This window comes from Mastigoproctus giganteus, chromosome 11 (assembly GCF_048544385.1).
Source record: "Mastigoproctus giganteus isolate SK-2022 chromosome 11, ASM4854438v1, whole genome shotgun sequence".
NCBI classification, from domain to species: Eukaryota; Metazoa; Arthropoda; class Arachnida; order Uropygi; family Thelyphonidae; genus Mastigoproctus; species Mastigoproctus giganteus.
The window spans coordinates 78,322,983-78,340,011 of record NC_143585.1 but is presented as its reverse complement, the minus strand read 5'-3'; the positions used below and the strand labels follow the sequence as shown (position 1 = coordinate 78,340,011).

The 17,029-nt window shown below is 36.5% G+C and overlaps 1 protein-coding gene across 2 annotated transcripts in view; it reads right to left on the bottom strand.

Moving 5' to 3' along the window:
• LOC150078161 (protein regulator of cytokinesis 1-like) overlaps positions 1 to 17,029 on the bottom strand; it is a 185,713-nt gene that overhangs the window by 21,925 nt on the left and 146,759 nt on the right. For both annotated transcript variants that reach the window (XM_090384834.1, XM_090384835.1), the window contains exon 11: positions 16,465 to 16,617. In XM_090384834.1, the coding sequence (XP_090240960.1) occupies positions 16,465 to 16,617 (153 nt within the window). The remainder of the gene's footprint in view (positions 1 to 16,464; positions 16,618 to 17,029) is intronic.

The window sequence follows — 17,029 nt, the reverse complement described above, 5'->3', positions numbered from 1 at the left end:
ATCATAAATCAAAATAAATATAATTACAATTTTATAATTTTTAATTATAAAGAATTTTTAAATAATGACCAGTTGCTGGCTTATTTTTCTCATAGTGGCATGCAAATTTCATCACATGTAACACGGGAGGTCACGCTTTTCAAAAATAAAGTAAATTTCCAACAATTGTCAGCGCTATACAGCCGACACAGCTCCCACTGAAACAGTGGGTGTCGGCAATATATGTCCGACACGGCGCCTGAAAAACAATGGTGTCGGACATATACGGCCGATGCGGCAGCCAATGTGTTAATTTTCATAGTATATATACATTGTGCTGCCATTTTATTAGGTACACTCCTCTGCACACAAATGGTTTGTCTCGCAACATTGCAAGTTACATAACCACCGTTGTGGATATAAATGCAGCAGAACAACCTGTCAAGTATCAGTTAAGCGTACAAACCGTAGTAAGAATGGGGAAAAGGGGTGATCTAACGAACTTCGAATGTGGCATGGTAGTAGGTGCAGGATGTGCTGGACAAAGCATCTCTGAAACGGCAGTTCTCCTGAACTTTTCACGCACCACAGTTTCAAGGGTGTATCGAGAATGGTGCAACAAACAGAAAACATCCTCTCAACGGCACTCCTTTGGAAGAAAATTACTTGTGGTTGGGAGAGGTCAGAGGAGGATGGCTAGAATTGTGCAAGCAAACAGACGGGCCACAATGTCGCACGTCACGTCAGAATACAACCTTGGTGCGTAGAACAAAATATCGCAACGGACCACTGGTCACACTTTGTCGCGAATGGGCTACAAAAGCTGATGGCCACATCACATACCTTTTTTATCAATGAGAACAAGAGAGCATGCCTCCGGTGGACACAGCAACACCAGCACTGGACTATTGAAGATTGGAAAACAGTTGCTTGGTCTGACAAGTCGAAGTTCCTGGTGCATCATGTTGATGGAAGGCTTAGAATTTGGTGAAAACAACATGAATCCATGGACCCGTCATGTCTGATGACTACTATGCAAGGTAGTGGGGGGCAGTCTTATGGTGTGGGGAATGTTTTCTTGGCACACGTTGGGTCCATTGATACCCATAGATTCACATCTGAATGCCACATTGTACCTAAATATCATTGCTGACCAAGTGCATCCATTCATGTTGACAGTTTATCCTCAGTCAGACGGTTACTTCCAACAGGATAATGCACCAGTGCACAAAGCCCGAATCACTATGGAATGGTTCCAGGAACACGACAATAACTTTTCTTTGCTGCAGTGGCCCGCTCAGTTTGTGGATCTCAATCCTATTGAACATTTTTGGAATGAGCTGGAAAGGGCAGTTCGCTACATCTCCATCGAATCTCAAGGAACTGCATGACACATTCATATCTGCATGGTACTCCATTCCTGCACAACGTTTTCAGCATCTTGTTCAATCCATGCCTAGACGAATTCAGGCTGTTTTGAAGGCTAAAGGAGGCTCAACACTCTACTAGTGTGTGTGTGTATATATATATATATATATAAAAGCAAAGTTATAATAAATAAGCTAGAGAAAGAGCTGACAGATGGAAATGGAAAGAGCACAAGGTGCCAAACTAATAGAAAGAAAGAGAAGTATTAAGGGTGGATGACAGAGAGAGAGACAAAAAAAAAAAAAACTTAAGTGATACACTGAATTATAAGAAATTAAAAGCTGAATTGAAAAGCTAATTAGATGGAACGAAGCTACAAAGGAAAAGTAAAAATACATAAATTATTAATATTAATATATTATTATCCAAACAACCCTCCTCCATTAATAATTGTTCTTGTCCTATATTGTGAATGCAAAATGCCACAATCTGAGTCAGATGGTTGTTGTTTTTGTAGGGTTTCAGGAGCATCAACGATTAAGGCCAAATTGCTCAGTTTTTTCTGTCTGTAAATTGTATCTGTTTTGTGGCCAATTTTCTATTTCCAGGATGTAAAACCCAAGTTTCTAGGAGAAAAAATATCCTACCCTTGTCTGAGACCAACTAACTCAGCCAAACTGTGAAAAAGACCCATAAAATTCCTCGTGTCATCAATGGGGCTTGAACTCGGGTCTTTTCCATGTGGAATGAGGAAGACGGCGATTCTACCAACTGTGCTAGCCACAATGGCTCGAGTCAGACTTCCAGTGCAGAATGATAATAGGGTGGCACATAAGCAAGTGGTTTGTATATGACATTTCAACAGCACTGAAGTTCCCTAGATCGATGTGATCTGCAATTGCACCAATGCAAAATTATGTGAAATATTGTTATAAAGGGAATGAAAAACCAACTACTACAACATGACCATACTATGAAGCAAAAATAATTTTTTTTTTTTTTTTTTTTTTTTATGTAAACCCCAAACACGAGAGGTATTAGAACCTATAGTACTTAGTACGGTGCTTGGGTTGGAGATTGAGAAGACGAAAAAAGACATTTGTTGACATTGGACTTGAACTTCTGTAGACTGTAATTTTCAGGAAATATGTATGAAGGAAGGTTGTTCCAGAAAACAGCAGTTGAATGAATAAATGAGGAAGATGAAAAGTTGGTTCTGTGAGTTTGAAGTTGGACAGTAAATGGATGTTATCTGGTGGCAGCACGTGTTTGGACTGTTTTCAAAGAGAGAGCGGGAATTATAGAAGCCAATTCAGAAGAACAGTGCCCATGGAAGTATCTGCAGAAGAGGCATGCAGCAGAAACAGTACATCTATGAGACAGAGAGTGGGGAGACTCTGTTAGAGATGAATCATTATTTAACCTAACTGCCCTCTTCTGAATGGAATCAAGAAGCCTGAGAGAGGTTTTGGGGCACCACCCCAGATGTGGGAACAATATTCCATGTATAAATCACAAATCTGCGATTTATACATTAATATACAGAGTGTATATTAATATACATTAATAATTATTTATACAGAGTGGGCAGCTGTTTGGAAGAAAAGTAACGCTGAGAGCGAAAGAGAAAACCAAGTTTTTTAGATGCAGAGGAAGCAATATTTGTAATGTGCTTGTGCCAAGAGAGATTAGAAGTCAGAGTAATTCCCAAAACAGATATCATTTTGCCTAGAAATCGGAGTGTTACCAAAGATAAGCATAGGAACAGAAGAATCCTTTTTGCGAGATATAAGACAAGACTGAGTTTTAGAAGGGTTGAAATCAACTAAGTTGTCTTTGCCCTACTGGAGAATTACCTGTAGATCGGCATTTAAGGAATTGGTAGCAGATTTTCAAGAAGTTGAAGCTGACTGAGCAGGACAAGGGTTCTCAAAATGGAAAGTGGAATGCAATGTGCTATCATCGGCAAAACTATGGATATGATTTCCAGTCAATGGAAGAAGGTCATTAATATACAAGAGGAAAAGAGTGGGAGAAAAAAACTGAACCTTGGGGGACACCAAACATTAGTGAAGAAGTTAGAAGACAGAAAGCCACCTACCACCACCCTCAGTGAGTGATCAGAGAGAAAACTGGATAACCAATTACTAAAAAACAGTTGGCAAACCATAAGATGGAAGCTTGTTTAGAAGACCTTTATGCCAAACATGATCGAAAGCCTTTGAGATGTAAAGAGCAACTACTTGTGTTTCACAGAACCTTTCCACTGAATTAGTCCATGAATGGGTAACATAAGCCGGAATATCACCAGTGGATCGACACTGACGGAATTCATACTGGTGATCGTTGATCAGACGGAAGGTTTCTAGGTAGTTTAAGAATTGGCGGTTAATTGATTGATTTCTCCATCACTTTAGAAAGAGTAGAAGTAATTGCAATGGGACGATAATTGGATGGGAGAGATTTGTCACCCTTTTTAGGAACTGGCTGGATATGAGCAAATTTCCAAGCAGAAGGAAAAACACCTTTGGAATAAGAAAGTGAAACAAGGCGGCAAAGAATAGGAGTAAGTTCAGGAGCACAGGTTTTGAGAACAAGTGGAGAAATACCATCGGGACCTGGAGCTTTCTTAGCATCAAGATTCGTCAAAATCCTTCTGATGGAAGACCACAGACAGGAGGCATTGAATGGAGCGTGTTGGGAATGGTAGGACGTGTTTTACCAAGATCATTAATACATGAGTTGGAAGAAAAATGGGATGCTAGGAGGTCAGCTTTATCCTTAGCTGAAGGGACAACAGAACCATCTGGTTTGGACAGAGGTGGGAGCAGAGATGGGCAAAAGTTGCGGCCAATAGCTTTGACAAGAGACCAGAATGCTCGGCTACCATTAGGGCAAGAAGCAAGTTTTCTACTCTTAGCCTGTTCAAACTCTAGTTTGGACTGATTAATAACTGCTTTACAAATGTTGTGAGCTTTGGTGTAGGCAGAAAATGAAACTGGAGAATTAGAAACAAGCCAATTACGATATGCAACATTCTTCTCTTGAACAGCCTTAGCACATTTATTGGAAAACCAAGGTTTATTTAAACGACGAGATTTTAAAGTGAAGTGTGGGATAAAGGATTCCATTCCTGGAAGAATAATTTCACTGACACGATCTGAGCAAATGTTGACATCAGAAGTTTTGAAACAGTAATCCGACCAAGGAAAAGAAGAAAAGAAGTCTCGCTGGTTATCCCATTTTGCACTCTTGTAATGCCAAACAACACGAGGTTGGGAATAGCCATGAGATAAAGGTTCCACTGGAGAAGAGACAATCACAAAGTTGTGATCTGAAGTGCCTAAAGGACCTCTCACTTCGACCCTGTACTTAGAAGGGTTGTTTGTGAGAAAAAGATCAAGCATATGCTGTATAATTAGGATTGTCCAGTATTCTTGTAGGTAAATGGACAATCTGTGCAAGGTCATTAGTAATTGCAAAAGCCTCAGCATCTCGACCAGCTAGGTCGGTGTGACTAGAAAACGGAAGCCAGCTGGAGTTGTGAGCATTAAAATCACCAAGGAAAATTACCCCACTGTTAGGAAAGTTGGACTGGAGAAAGTCAAGTTGCAAAGAGAGGAAATCAAAGAGCTCCAAGTGATTAGTGGAGTTGGGAGAACGGTAGAGACAACAGATGAATTTGACACAATGAGGTAGAGAGATTTTAAGCCAGAGATGATCAAAGAGAGGAGATTCCAAATTGCCAAGTCTCTGACAGAGAATATCAGAACGGACATATGCACAAGTACCACCTTTGAGGCGAAAGGAATCATACAGCGAATAATTTGGGCATCTGAGATGAGTAGTAGTTGAATCAACCGATAACTGAGATTCAGTCAGAAAAAGTACATGGGGTTTGGGACTGCAAGTGGAAATGGACATCATTGAGATTAGAATTGAGACCACGTATATTTGTGAAATGAATTAGGAAGTGCTTGGGAGGTTTCAATCTTTTCGCAGATAAGCTTGCTCTATTAGTTAAGACAGACTGACCACTGAGCCTCTCCTATAGAAAATGGAAGGTCACAACGAAACAATGGGTATGCACAATAGGGGATACTGTTACTCAAATCTACTGTACTGACACTTGGATTTACCAGTCAGTTCATTTATGTACTGATTTGTTTGTTTGAAATGCAGCAACTCCATTGTTGGTCTGTTTTTTAATTTATTTCTGCTTCACGAGTATGATCATGTTGTTGTGGATTTTGTTTCCTCTGTAACGATATCACACAATCAGGGCTCTGTGCTAACAAGACAACGCTGCTAAATTTATGTTAACTGGCCTTTCTTCTAAAATTATTTCAGGAATTTAATCTCAATTTAGTCCCCAACCACCCTTGTTGCTATAATTATGGTACTGATTTTCTTTGAATTCACCTTTTACCTGGTTTGCTATTCTGCTAAGCTATCCTTAATTTCTGTACTTCACTTTGTGTTTTATATACATAAATATGTAATGTATTAATAATAAGAGGTTGTAGAAAATGGTCACAATGATATTTATTCTACTTACCTATATAAATATATACACACTACCCTACCATTAATATCAGAATGGACATATGCACAAGTACCACATTTGAGGCAAAAGGAATCATACAGCAAATAATTTGGGCATCTGAGATGAGCAGCTCATCTCAGATGCCCAAGATGACATTCTTGCATGTCCACTTTTCAACAGAATTAACAAACTGCCAATGTGGAATGATAGTAGGATGCCACATAAGCAGGCATTCTGTACAAGACATGGGCTCATTAGATCAACAGTTAGTAAAGTCATATGCTAATGGAAGAGGAATGGGACTGAATCTGGCAAATACATGGCCTGGTAAACCCCAAAAACTAACAGAACGGGACAAGAGAATTCTGCGAAGAACTGTACATGCAAATCTTAATTTGCCATTGTCTCAAGTCACACAAACCCTCTGTGAGAGTAATGGGTTGTTGTTGTTATTTGGTTTTTAGGAGCATTAGCAACTAAGGCCATATTGCTCGAGGAATATGCGGTGGTCATTTCCTGACCTTTCCGCATCCTCCATTAGCATTTTGTAGTGACAGGCTCGAAACCCAGTCTAATCAAGAAGTGTGTGTGCTACGCACTGCTGCTCCTTCCCACCTGGCTATGGAGGCGCCTCAGAGAGAATATTGGGAACTAATGTCAGCACTACTACAATACAAAGAGCACTCCATGATAGTTGTGCGGTTGTTCACAAGCCACTGATCACCTCAACAAATGCTAAACACCGATTAATATGGAGCAGTGGAAAACAGTCCTATTTACAGATGAGTCTAGGTTCACACTCTACCAGTCTGATGGCAGTTCCTGAGTGTGGCGAATGCCAGGGGAACAGTTCCTTCCTGATTGCATCCTCTCAACAATGCAGTGTCATGGTATGGGCTCCTTTCATGATTTAGTTTGGGTCCATTAGTTGTTATCAACAAAACCATGAATGCTGTGAAATTCCAAGACACCTGGACAATTATGCACTTCCAACATTATGGTAATACTTCAAGGAAGGCCCATACCTGTATCAGCAAGACAACATGCCATGCCATACTGCTCAGGTCGTAACAGCGTGGTCTGAGGATATGGGTATGGAAAAGTTGGATTGGGCAGTCCAGAGTACTGATCTGAACTGTATCGAGCATCTTTGGGATGTATTGGATCGTTGGGTATGTACATGTCGAGATTGCCCAAAGAACAAGGCTGGACTAGTGGCTGCGTTAAAGGCCGAGTGGAGGAACATATCACCTGACATAAAAAAGCTGGTTGAGAGTACGCCACGAAGATTGAAGGCCATCATAAAAGAAAAGGTTTCAGCACAAAATATTAAATGACACAATAAAAGCTCTGTTTTTTTTTTTTTTATCTAAAGAAGGCAGGTATCAGGATATCAATGGAAGAGCATTGTGTGTGTGTATATATATATATATATATATATATATATATATAATCTTAAATTATAGGTGAAAACCTCATGCCTTTGAGTAGGACTGTTAATCTCTCAACACTCAATCGTGAATGATTATAATATGAACCTACCCCCTGTGTATAGTCATAAATGAATCAAGTTAAAATAACTATTAATTAAAATAAGCATGCCTTCAACTCTGATATCATGTCAAGGGAATTGGAAAGAATCACAGAAAGACAGTGGCCACCAACCAACAACACAAGCCATCATGAGAATTGAAAAACAATTGTCACGAAATTCTAAAAACGACGACACAAATAAATTAATTCACACATAAGTTAAACTTTAAAATCGTTATTTAACTTCTTTTAAGAGACCACCTTATTCGGTTTGTTACCGTGTTCACAAGAAGTACAAAAGTGATTTGCGAACGATATCCCCCCCCCCCCCCCGTTTTATATCAAATTAATGGCACCTGACATGAGATTATTTATATAAACCAATGTATGAATTGCTATTCATGCATGTGCGTAAGCGTCCACAAAGCCAAAATATTATAAGGTCTGCATTATTAATAATTTTAAATATTTACGCTGTTTATTAAGAACCTTGTTTTCATTAAGAAGAAAGATGTCCATCAGTGATTGCATGAAACAAGCTCAGAGGCACCCGTCCTACCTGCTCTAACTGATGCCAAATGCTGTTGTATCATTAGCGAAATTTTGGGTTGAGCCAATATAAGTAGAATTGCACCCACCACAAGAAATATTGTAAACAATATTGTGAGCTTCCATGGTAGGAACTACATATGCCCTATATTTCAAGATAGCATGGAGCTTACTCATAGGTTGTGGAACATCTTAAATTCAGTGTTGTTAAATATGTTAATAAATTGTCTATACCAATCTTGTATATACGGAACTTTAATAAAATGTTTGTGATCTGCCCTATCATTTGTTGTACCCGTCTCCAATTTATATTTCCCCTGTTGGCTAATCTGCATAATGGTACCTAATGAATAACCCCTATTTAAAAATCTTTTTGTCAGTTCCGTGAGCTCATCCAATAAGAATTCTTGAGTAGAGCTGTACCTATATGCATTATGAAACTGGTTAAAAATAATGCTCCTTTTATATTTCAAAGGGTGGTAGCTTGAACGGTGCAAAAATTTTCCAGTATTTGTTGGCTTCCTATAAATTTAAAAAAAATGTTTTCATTAACTCTGGTTAAAGTAAAATTTAGAAAATTTATGGATTTGTGATGCAGGATTTCCATTTCTAGAGTGAACTTAAGTCGAGTATGAATGTTATTAAATGTATCCAGGACCTTCTGTACTATATATTTATTAGTACTTATTAAAAGTATCATCAAGATATCTACCGTAGAACGTTATGTTAGGGAGATGTGGTGTTAAGTATACCTGCTCGATTTTATTTAGATAAATTTCAGCCACCAATCCACTCAAGCTAAGTCTCATTGGTAACCCGAATATCTGCTTGTATATTTTATCTTGGAAATTAATATAATTGGTTTGTACAAGAAATTTAATCAAATAAAATATTTAATTTCTTGGTAAATTTTACATGTTTAAACAGATTGTCTGATCACTGATAAGGTCCCATATTACGTCAAGGGCATATTCTACATGTACGTTGGTGTACAAGGAAACAACATCTAAAGAGAATAATTCATTATCTCCATTTAGCGTTTTTTTCTTTTAATTGGTTGAATAACATCTCTGAATTCTTTAAACTAAACTTTAATGTTAAACGCAAAGGTGTAATAATGTAAAGATACGCCATGAGCGATGCAAAAGCCGTGTTCGTGTAAGAAACAATAGGTCTAATAGGGTATCCTATTTTATGAAGTTTGACTTGTCCGAAAAGAGTTGGTACTGCATTAGTCCTAGCCTTAAGGGATTTTAAAGTGTCCATCGAAATAGTCTTTTTCTGTACTCTGTTAACTTGTATTGGGATGAACTTATTTATTTATTTATTATTTTTTTTTTTTTTTTGAAAGTTTATTTATTCTATTATTCTTCCTTCTGGTCTTTGTCGGGTCGGCTATGATGTATATGTATACTTTTTATGTGTACATCGTCATGACAGAAACAGAGACCTGGCTTATTGCGGTGGGTCCTACGATTTTTGCTGCCGACACCCAGATGAAGTAGTTAAAGTCCTAAGACCCACAGCTTTAGGTACTTACAATAATTATGATTATATTAATTGCATTTTATTTCAGGTAATTTGTTTTTTAGCATACAGGTTCTCTCAATTCTTCCATGGTTATTACATCTGATAGCTCAACTCACCTACCAAATACACAATAATTACCTTTTTGTCTATTTTTCATTATGGTTGCCGGTTTTTTCTACATTTATCATAGTATCCCGTATCCATAACCCAGTCTTATTTATATTTTATAATTTCTCATTCCTGTTTACTAAGACTTTCAGTAATTTCACTGCATCTTTATCATTATATATATATATATATATATATATATATATATATATATATATATATATATATATATATCCAAGTATAAAAAAGCAAATATTAAATGTTATAATAAATATAAGTATTATAATAAATATTAAGTAGTAACATAACCAATTAATGCCATCTAGGACGATTAAACATTACATCGGTCTGTATGAATATGAGTTAAGTTAATAATGGTTAGAGTTTTTTTTTAAAAATAAAATATGATATACTAGCTTATCAGGTAAACCATAAACCATGGTGAGTACCCAACGTGACCTGGAAAAAATCAATCTATGCCATGACATAAGCAATAAAAATATATAAAAATACCATTAAAATGTTAGTTATGGCAATCAGATACATTGCAAGGGACTTTTTCGAGGGCTAACCCTTACAATGTATCAACCATAATTAACGAGCTATCCGTTTCTGTAGTCATCGTCCAGCATAACTATGTCCTAATATACGTAAAATAGTATTAAGTTAGAGCCAATGGTATACTGTATACCTAAGTTTCATAAAAATCCGACAGGTTTTAGATTTATAACTTCGTGTAGGGATAGCTACGCTAAGATTCCGCATCGCAAACTAGTTAATTTACTTCAAATTATTTTTGATAGCATAGGTCATTCAAATATTATTCTCAATAATAGACCGGTATTGAATTACATCAATAGCAACACAGGCATCCATACGATAGAACATATCAATACGTTCGACTTTAATAACTTGTTTACTAGCATCCCACATAACAGCCTAAAAACTGTGTTCAGCCATTATTATGATAAATACAAAAATATCTTACCCTGTGAGAAACACTACTGGGATGACCTTTTCAACCTTTGCATCTTCAATAACTATATATTTAATGGCAGTAATCTTTATAGGCAACATACAGGGATACCGATGGGTGCATGTAGCTCATGCATTGTGGCAAATTTATACCTACACCACTTCGAATATAATTTTAAACAAAATATGGTTCTATACAGATATATTGACGATTTGATAGTTTTTAATATGCCTGACTTCCATATGGAAGCAATCAAATATTATCCGCCTGAATTAACATTAGAACGCACCAACACTAATAATTCCAAATCTGCTACCTTCCTTGACATGGATATAAGGATAGATAACAATACTGTACACACTAAACTGTATGATAAACGCAAAAATTTTCATTTTAATACTATTGACCTCACTAACTGGAACTCGAATATCTCAAAAAGGATACATCGCAATACCCTAATCGCGCAAAGCATCAGAAGAATACATATATATATATATATGTAACCAGACAGATTATATAATAGATACACTCATTGAATTCAGATCCAAGCTTTTAGAAAATTACTTCCCACACCACATAATTACTAGATATATGTATAGAGCTTTATTGATAGCTAACAACAAGGGGAACTATAATCTTAACGCACAGAATATTATAGATAAAGTCCTAAACAGGCGCTAATATAACATAGCCGTTGTAATAAAATAATATAAAAAAATTTTCGTAGGTGTTGCTTTGGCTTAGATAAATTTCGTTGGATATGTAATTATGTAAATAGTAGGCACTGCCCATGGAGTAAGTTACATATAGCTTACTCGCATTAAAAACCTGTACCTATATTTGCTCCATGGGTAGGAACTTATTCTGTAAACTTCTATTATTACTTCGAGATATACTTATTTGACGGCTTTTCTATGTGTAATACTATACAGTATATTAAATAACAGCAGAGGGCGCTGTATGTAATTATACTTATTTTATCACTTAACTTTACTATTACATTTCCTAGGGGGGGCTGCGATCGGTAGTTATATATGCTACACGCGCCAATACATGTGGTTTTCTAGTACCTTGGCCATACGGTGGTAAGCATTCTAATTTTAATCTTAAATCATTCTAACCAGGATACCTTACTATAAGGTACATCCTATGTTAATTATTTTGCTTTTTCTTTGCTGTTTTACTTTCACTTTCTTATCCCTATTTTTTCATACCTCATGAACTATTAGAGTATTCGAGGGGGATTGAGGTACTATATCTATTCTTATACCTTTGTTCCGTTCGCCTTAGTTAGCTATAGCTCACACTGTTACTATTTTTATTAATTTGATGAGACTACCGTGGCAGCATTTACTATCAACTACGCACATATGCCTAACAATAATTATAGCGCTTTCTATAATTTTAATTTAACTTAATATTTTGGCTATCCGTCGGGCTAACAGTCATCTTGCCAGTTAACTGCTAAATTTGGATTTATTACTACTATTTGGCTCTAAATTACTACTAATTTTATATTTATACCATTGGCTCTAACTTAATACTATTTTACGTATATTAGGACATAGTTATGCTGGACGATGACTACAGAAACGGATAGCTCGTTAATTATGGTTGATACATTGTAAGGGTTAGCCCTCGAAAAAGTCCCTTGCAATGTATCTGATTGCCATAACTAACATTTTAATGGTATTTTTATATATTTTTATTGCTTATGTCATGGCATAGATTGATTTTTTCCAGGTCACGTTGGGTACTCACCATGGTTTATGGTTTACCTGATAAGCTAGTATATCATATTTTATTTTTAAAAAAAAACTCTAACCATTATTAACTTAACTCATATATATATATATATATATATATATACAGTGAAACTTCCCTTTAACGGACAGCCATGGGGAATGAAAATCTGTCCGTTAGAGAGAAGTGTCCGCTAACAAGAAGTCTGGGGGAGAAAAAAAAAAAAAAGAAAAAAAGAAAAATCGTTAAACGTTTAATGTAAAATTAAATTAAAATATATACAGATTTTGAACAATACTTTTGTAAGTAATATACAATTACATACACAAGAGATAAAGAAAAATCGTTAAACATTTAATGTAAAATTAAATTAAATTATATACAGATTTTGCACAATATTTTTGTAAATAATATACATACAATTGTGCTATGCATATTATAACTTTATCATGAGAAAAATACATACAGTAATCACTTATTTTCTTCTGCACCTTCTTCCGCCTGATAATTTTGTTTTCAACATTTGTTTGGAGTGAAGAAACCATCGAAAGTCCTTCAGTATCTTCTTCAGCGGCGAAAAACATTTTTAAACGATTGATTTGTATGAGCGCTTCTTCTATTTTCATCGGTGGTTCATCATTAATATGTTCTTCGACAGAATGATCTCCTTCCATTTCTTCATCCTCATGAGGAACTTCTTGAAAAATATCGATGATAATGTCGTTGATTTCTAGAGCACCATCTTCTGTAGTGAGGTTCGAGTCTATATCTTTGTAGCCAGGGTCACTTGTAACTGAAGTATCGTACATTATCAATAGACGTTGAAGTTCTTGCTCTTCTTGGTGCTCCACATTGCTGTTCACAATTTCAATTTTTGCGTTTCAGAAGCCAGACTTTACAAAACAGTTCATGAGTTTGTTTTCTAATTGCGTTTACTGAAGAGGAAATCCACTGAATCGCATCTAGGATGCTGAGTTTCTTTGCAAGGTCACTCGCACATGTTACATCGTTCATGTTTGCAATGAGATGTCTTAAAACACGTTTTCTGTAGTGAAGTTTAAATTTTTTTATTATCCCTTGATCCAAGGGCTGACACTCTGCAGATGTGTTTGGTGGCAGAAAAAAGATCTGAATGTTGGACAATTCAATGTGCGGGTGAGATGCAGCATTATCCATGAAAAGAATAATTTTTCTGTTTTGACAAATCATATTTTGGTTAAAGTGACATATCCATTCGCTGATGATATCTCGTGTCATCCACACTTTTTTATTAGACTTCCAGTCAACATTCAAAAGATTCAACTTTATGCCCTTGAAACGAGGATTTTGTGGTTTTCCTATAACAAGAGGTTGTTCAAAGTCTCCCAGCATATTTGTACACAATAGTACAGTCAAGCGTTCCTTAGAAATGTTTCCGCCCTGGCACTTTTCGTTTTTTAGACTCATTGTTTTTTCAGGAAGAGCTTTAAAAAACAACCCTGTTTCGTCACAGTTGTAAATATCCTTAGCTTCAAAATCATGATATAGATCTTCCAATTTGACGGTCCACTCTGTTACAACCCCAGTATCAACAGATCCACTTTCACCACTTACGGTTTTCCAAGAAATTTTATGCCGAGTTTTGAACTAGACTAGCCATCCCACAGAAGCTTTGAACTCATTTACTCCCATAGATTTCGCAGCCTCCAAAGCCTTTTCCCTAATAATAGGCCCATTAATGGGAATTTTTTTTAGCATGTGCGCGACAAAACCACTCATACGTAACATTGTCAATTTGAAGTCCAACAGTTTTCGGGAATGATTTTTGAACCTGATCATTTCCGTATTGCCAAAATTGTTTGAGCAGTTCATTTTTTTTCTTTAGGATGTTGCTTACCTGCGTCTTCCCAATTTTGAATTTTGCAGCGAGATTGCGAACACTATTTTTTTGCCGATCATACGCATTAATGAGTTCGAATTTATCTATTAAAGTTAAATGTTTACGAGAAGACATTGTGCACTTCACACAACACTGTACAAAACTGAAAACTGAAACCGAAAATACGAAAGGCCGACCATATTCCCCCCCCATGACCTGCCCTGACAAAACCCCATGACCTGCCCTGGCAGCCTGTCTACATTGCTCAGAAAACTTCATATCTGACTGCAAAATTACTCCCAGGTCTTTTTCATTTTCTACAACCTTAAGTGTAGTACCACACAGTTGGTACGTTTCTCTGGGGTTACTTCAACCCATATGCAGTACTTTGCATTTGCCAAGGTTAAACTTCAGTTGCAACCTGCCCAAATTATCTAGATCCTGTTGCAGTAGCACACTACCATTACTGTCATTAACAACCCTGCCAACCTTTGTATAATCTGCAAACTTCGACACTAAGCCTGATATACCTTCATCAATATCATTGATAAATATACAAAACAAAGAGGACCCAACACCGAACCCTGTGGGACTCCACTAATAACATTAGTCCATAAAGAGCAGCACCCATTAATTACCACCCTCTGTCTTCTCCCACTCAACCATCCTTTTATCCATTGTAGCAACTTACCCTTAATCAGTAGTAGTCTTCCATATGCAACAGTGTCAAAAGCTTTCCTGAAATCCAAATATATCATATCAAAATTATTTTTTGCATCCAGTTCCTTTGTAACCACATCATAATATCCTATCAAATTTGTCAGACAAGACTTTCCCTTAACAAACCCATGCTGTGTCTGAATTATTGCTGCAGTCTTGTCTAGATGATCCTGCAATGCATCTTTAACCAGTGACTCCATTATTTTACCCGGAACAGAAGTTAAACTAACTGGTCTGTAATTATTCGTGTCACCCTTCGATCCCCCCTTTGTGAATTGGGGATACATTTGCACATCTCCAGTAACATCCTGCGCCAAAGAAAGGAAGTTTTATGAAATTAGGGAAACGTTTAAGGAGATTTCATAGTCCTGGTCCTACAGACAATGTGATTCATGCACTGGTGAATATGTTTAAAAGAACTGGGTCTGTATGCAACGAGGAAAGATGTGGATGACCAAGGACAGCACGTGACAGCATTGAATCAATTCAAGAAATGTCTGAAGAGGACCAAAATCATCAGTTAGGGAAGGATCTCAAGACTGCACATACCCAAGACATCAGTTCACAGAACAATGTGTTCAACACTGATGAAAAAGCCTTACCACATTCAACAGTTGCATGACCTGCATGAAGAAGTTTTCCACATTGAGTAGCAATGTGTGCAGAACTTGTCGATCAAATCCAAAATAACAGCCTAATGGACCACATCTTGTTCAGTGATGATTAGGACTGGGACTATGAAATCTCCTTGAAAATCTTTGTCCAATTTGCAACCAGAAAATGAAGCAAGCACTGTTATTATTATCGCAACTGCTATTACCTATTGATTAAAAAAAGTGTAACATGTGGAAATTTATTTTTTAGGCATGTTTTCTTGCACACTATAGCCGTTGATATAGACTCAAAAACCATGATTTTGATAATGGGCATCGAGTAGCTGATCCACATATAGAAATATGAAGGAAACTTGAAGATAATATAACTCCAAATTGTGACAAAGAAAAATGCAACTTATGTTTTAGTAAATGCACACTTCTATTTTCGTTCCTGCTTGGAACTAAGGCAAAGGATTTTCATCTAGCCAATTCTCATCTATTATTCAAATTCATATAAAGAGGGAAAATTTGAAATTACAAAATTGTATTCTATTTTGAAAAACCATCATTCAAATTTTGTGCACCTAAAACCAATAGAACAGTTAAATGTATATTCAACATATAGGTTAATGCAAAAGCATAATTTTAACATAGCCATCTACCAAAGTAGTTTAATTAATTAATTAAATGGCATCGTTTTGGTTATATCTCATATTGTGAATGCCTTCACAACAAGTTGCCATGGTATTGTACTACCTCGAATAAGTAGCACTTCATCAGTGGAGAAGTCTACTGTTACGCATTCTCAGCGGATACCACCACTCAGACGGCACCGTTTCAAAACTTGTCTTCTACTCGGTGGGCAGGCAGATACCCTGATGTTGCAATAGTGACAACCCAGTTATGAAATATAACTTCACAATATGAGAGATGTATATTTTATGTATATTCAACTTACCGTAAATTCTGTGTAAGATGCTAAACTAACCATAGAAGGTTTATTATTACTCTGTGGAACTGGCAATTTGTTTGCATGTTTCTCAACTAATACACCACGACGGGAGTGATCCACTGGGGTACAAGCAGGGCTTTTCTGTTTTGATGCAATACGCTATAAAATTAAAACAGAAGTTGACTACAGCATATTTCAGAATTTACTATATAAAAATTCAAATATCATTAATAAAATGGGGAAACAGGTTCATTCAGGTGATACAAATTTGAAAGATGCTTATTTTATTTGTACTGTTCTGTGTGCTTATATTAAGACTATTACTACAGATGTTGCATTACTGTGGCCTTAAGTATTTACCTATGTCTCCCCAAGGGGGGGAGAGAGGTAATTACAGACCTGTTAATAACTTCTGTTACAGGGAAATCAATGGAGATACTGGTTAAAGAAGCATTGCAGGATATTCTAGACAAGACATCAGTTACAGCTTGGACACAGCATGGGTTTGTTAAGAGGGAGCCTTGCCTGAACAATTTGATTGGATACTATAATGTAGTCACAAAGGAACTGG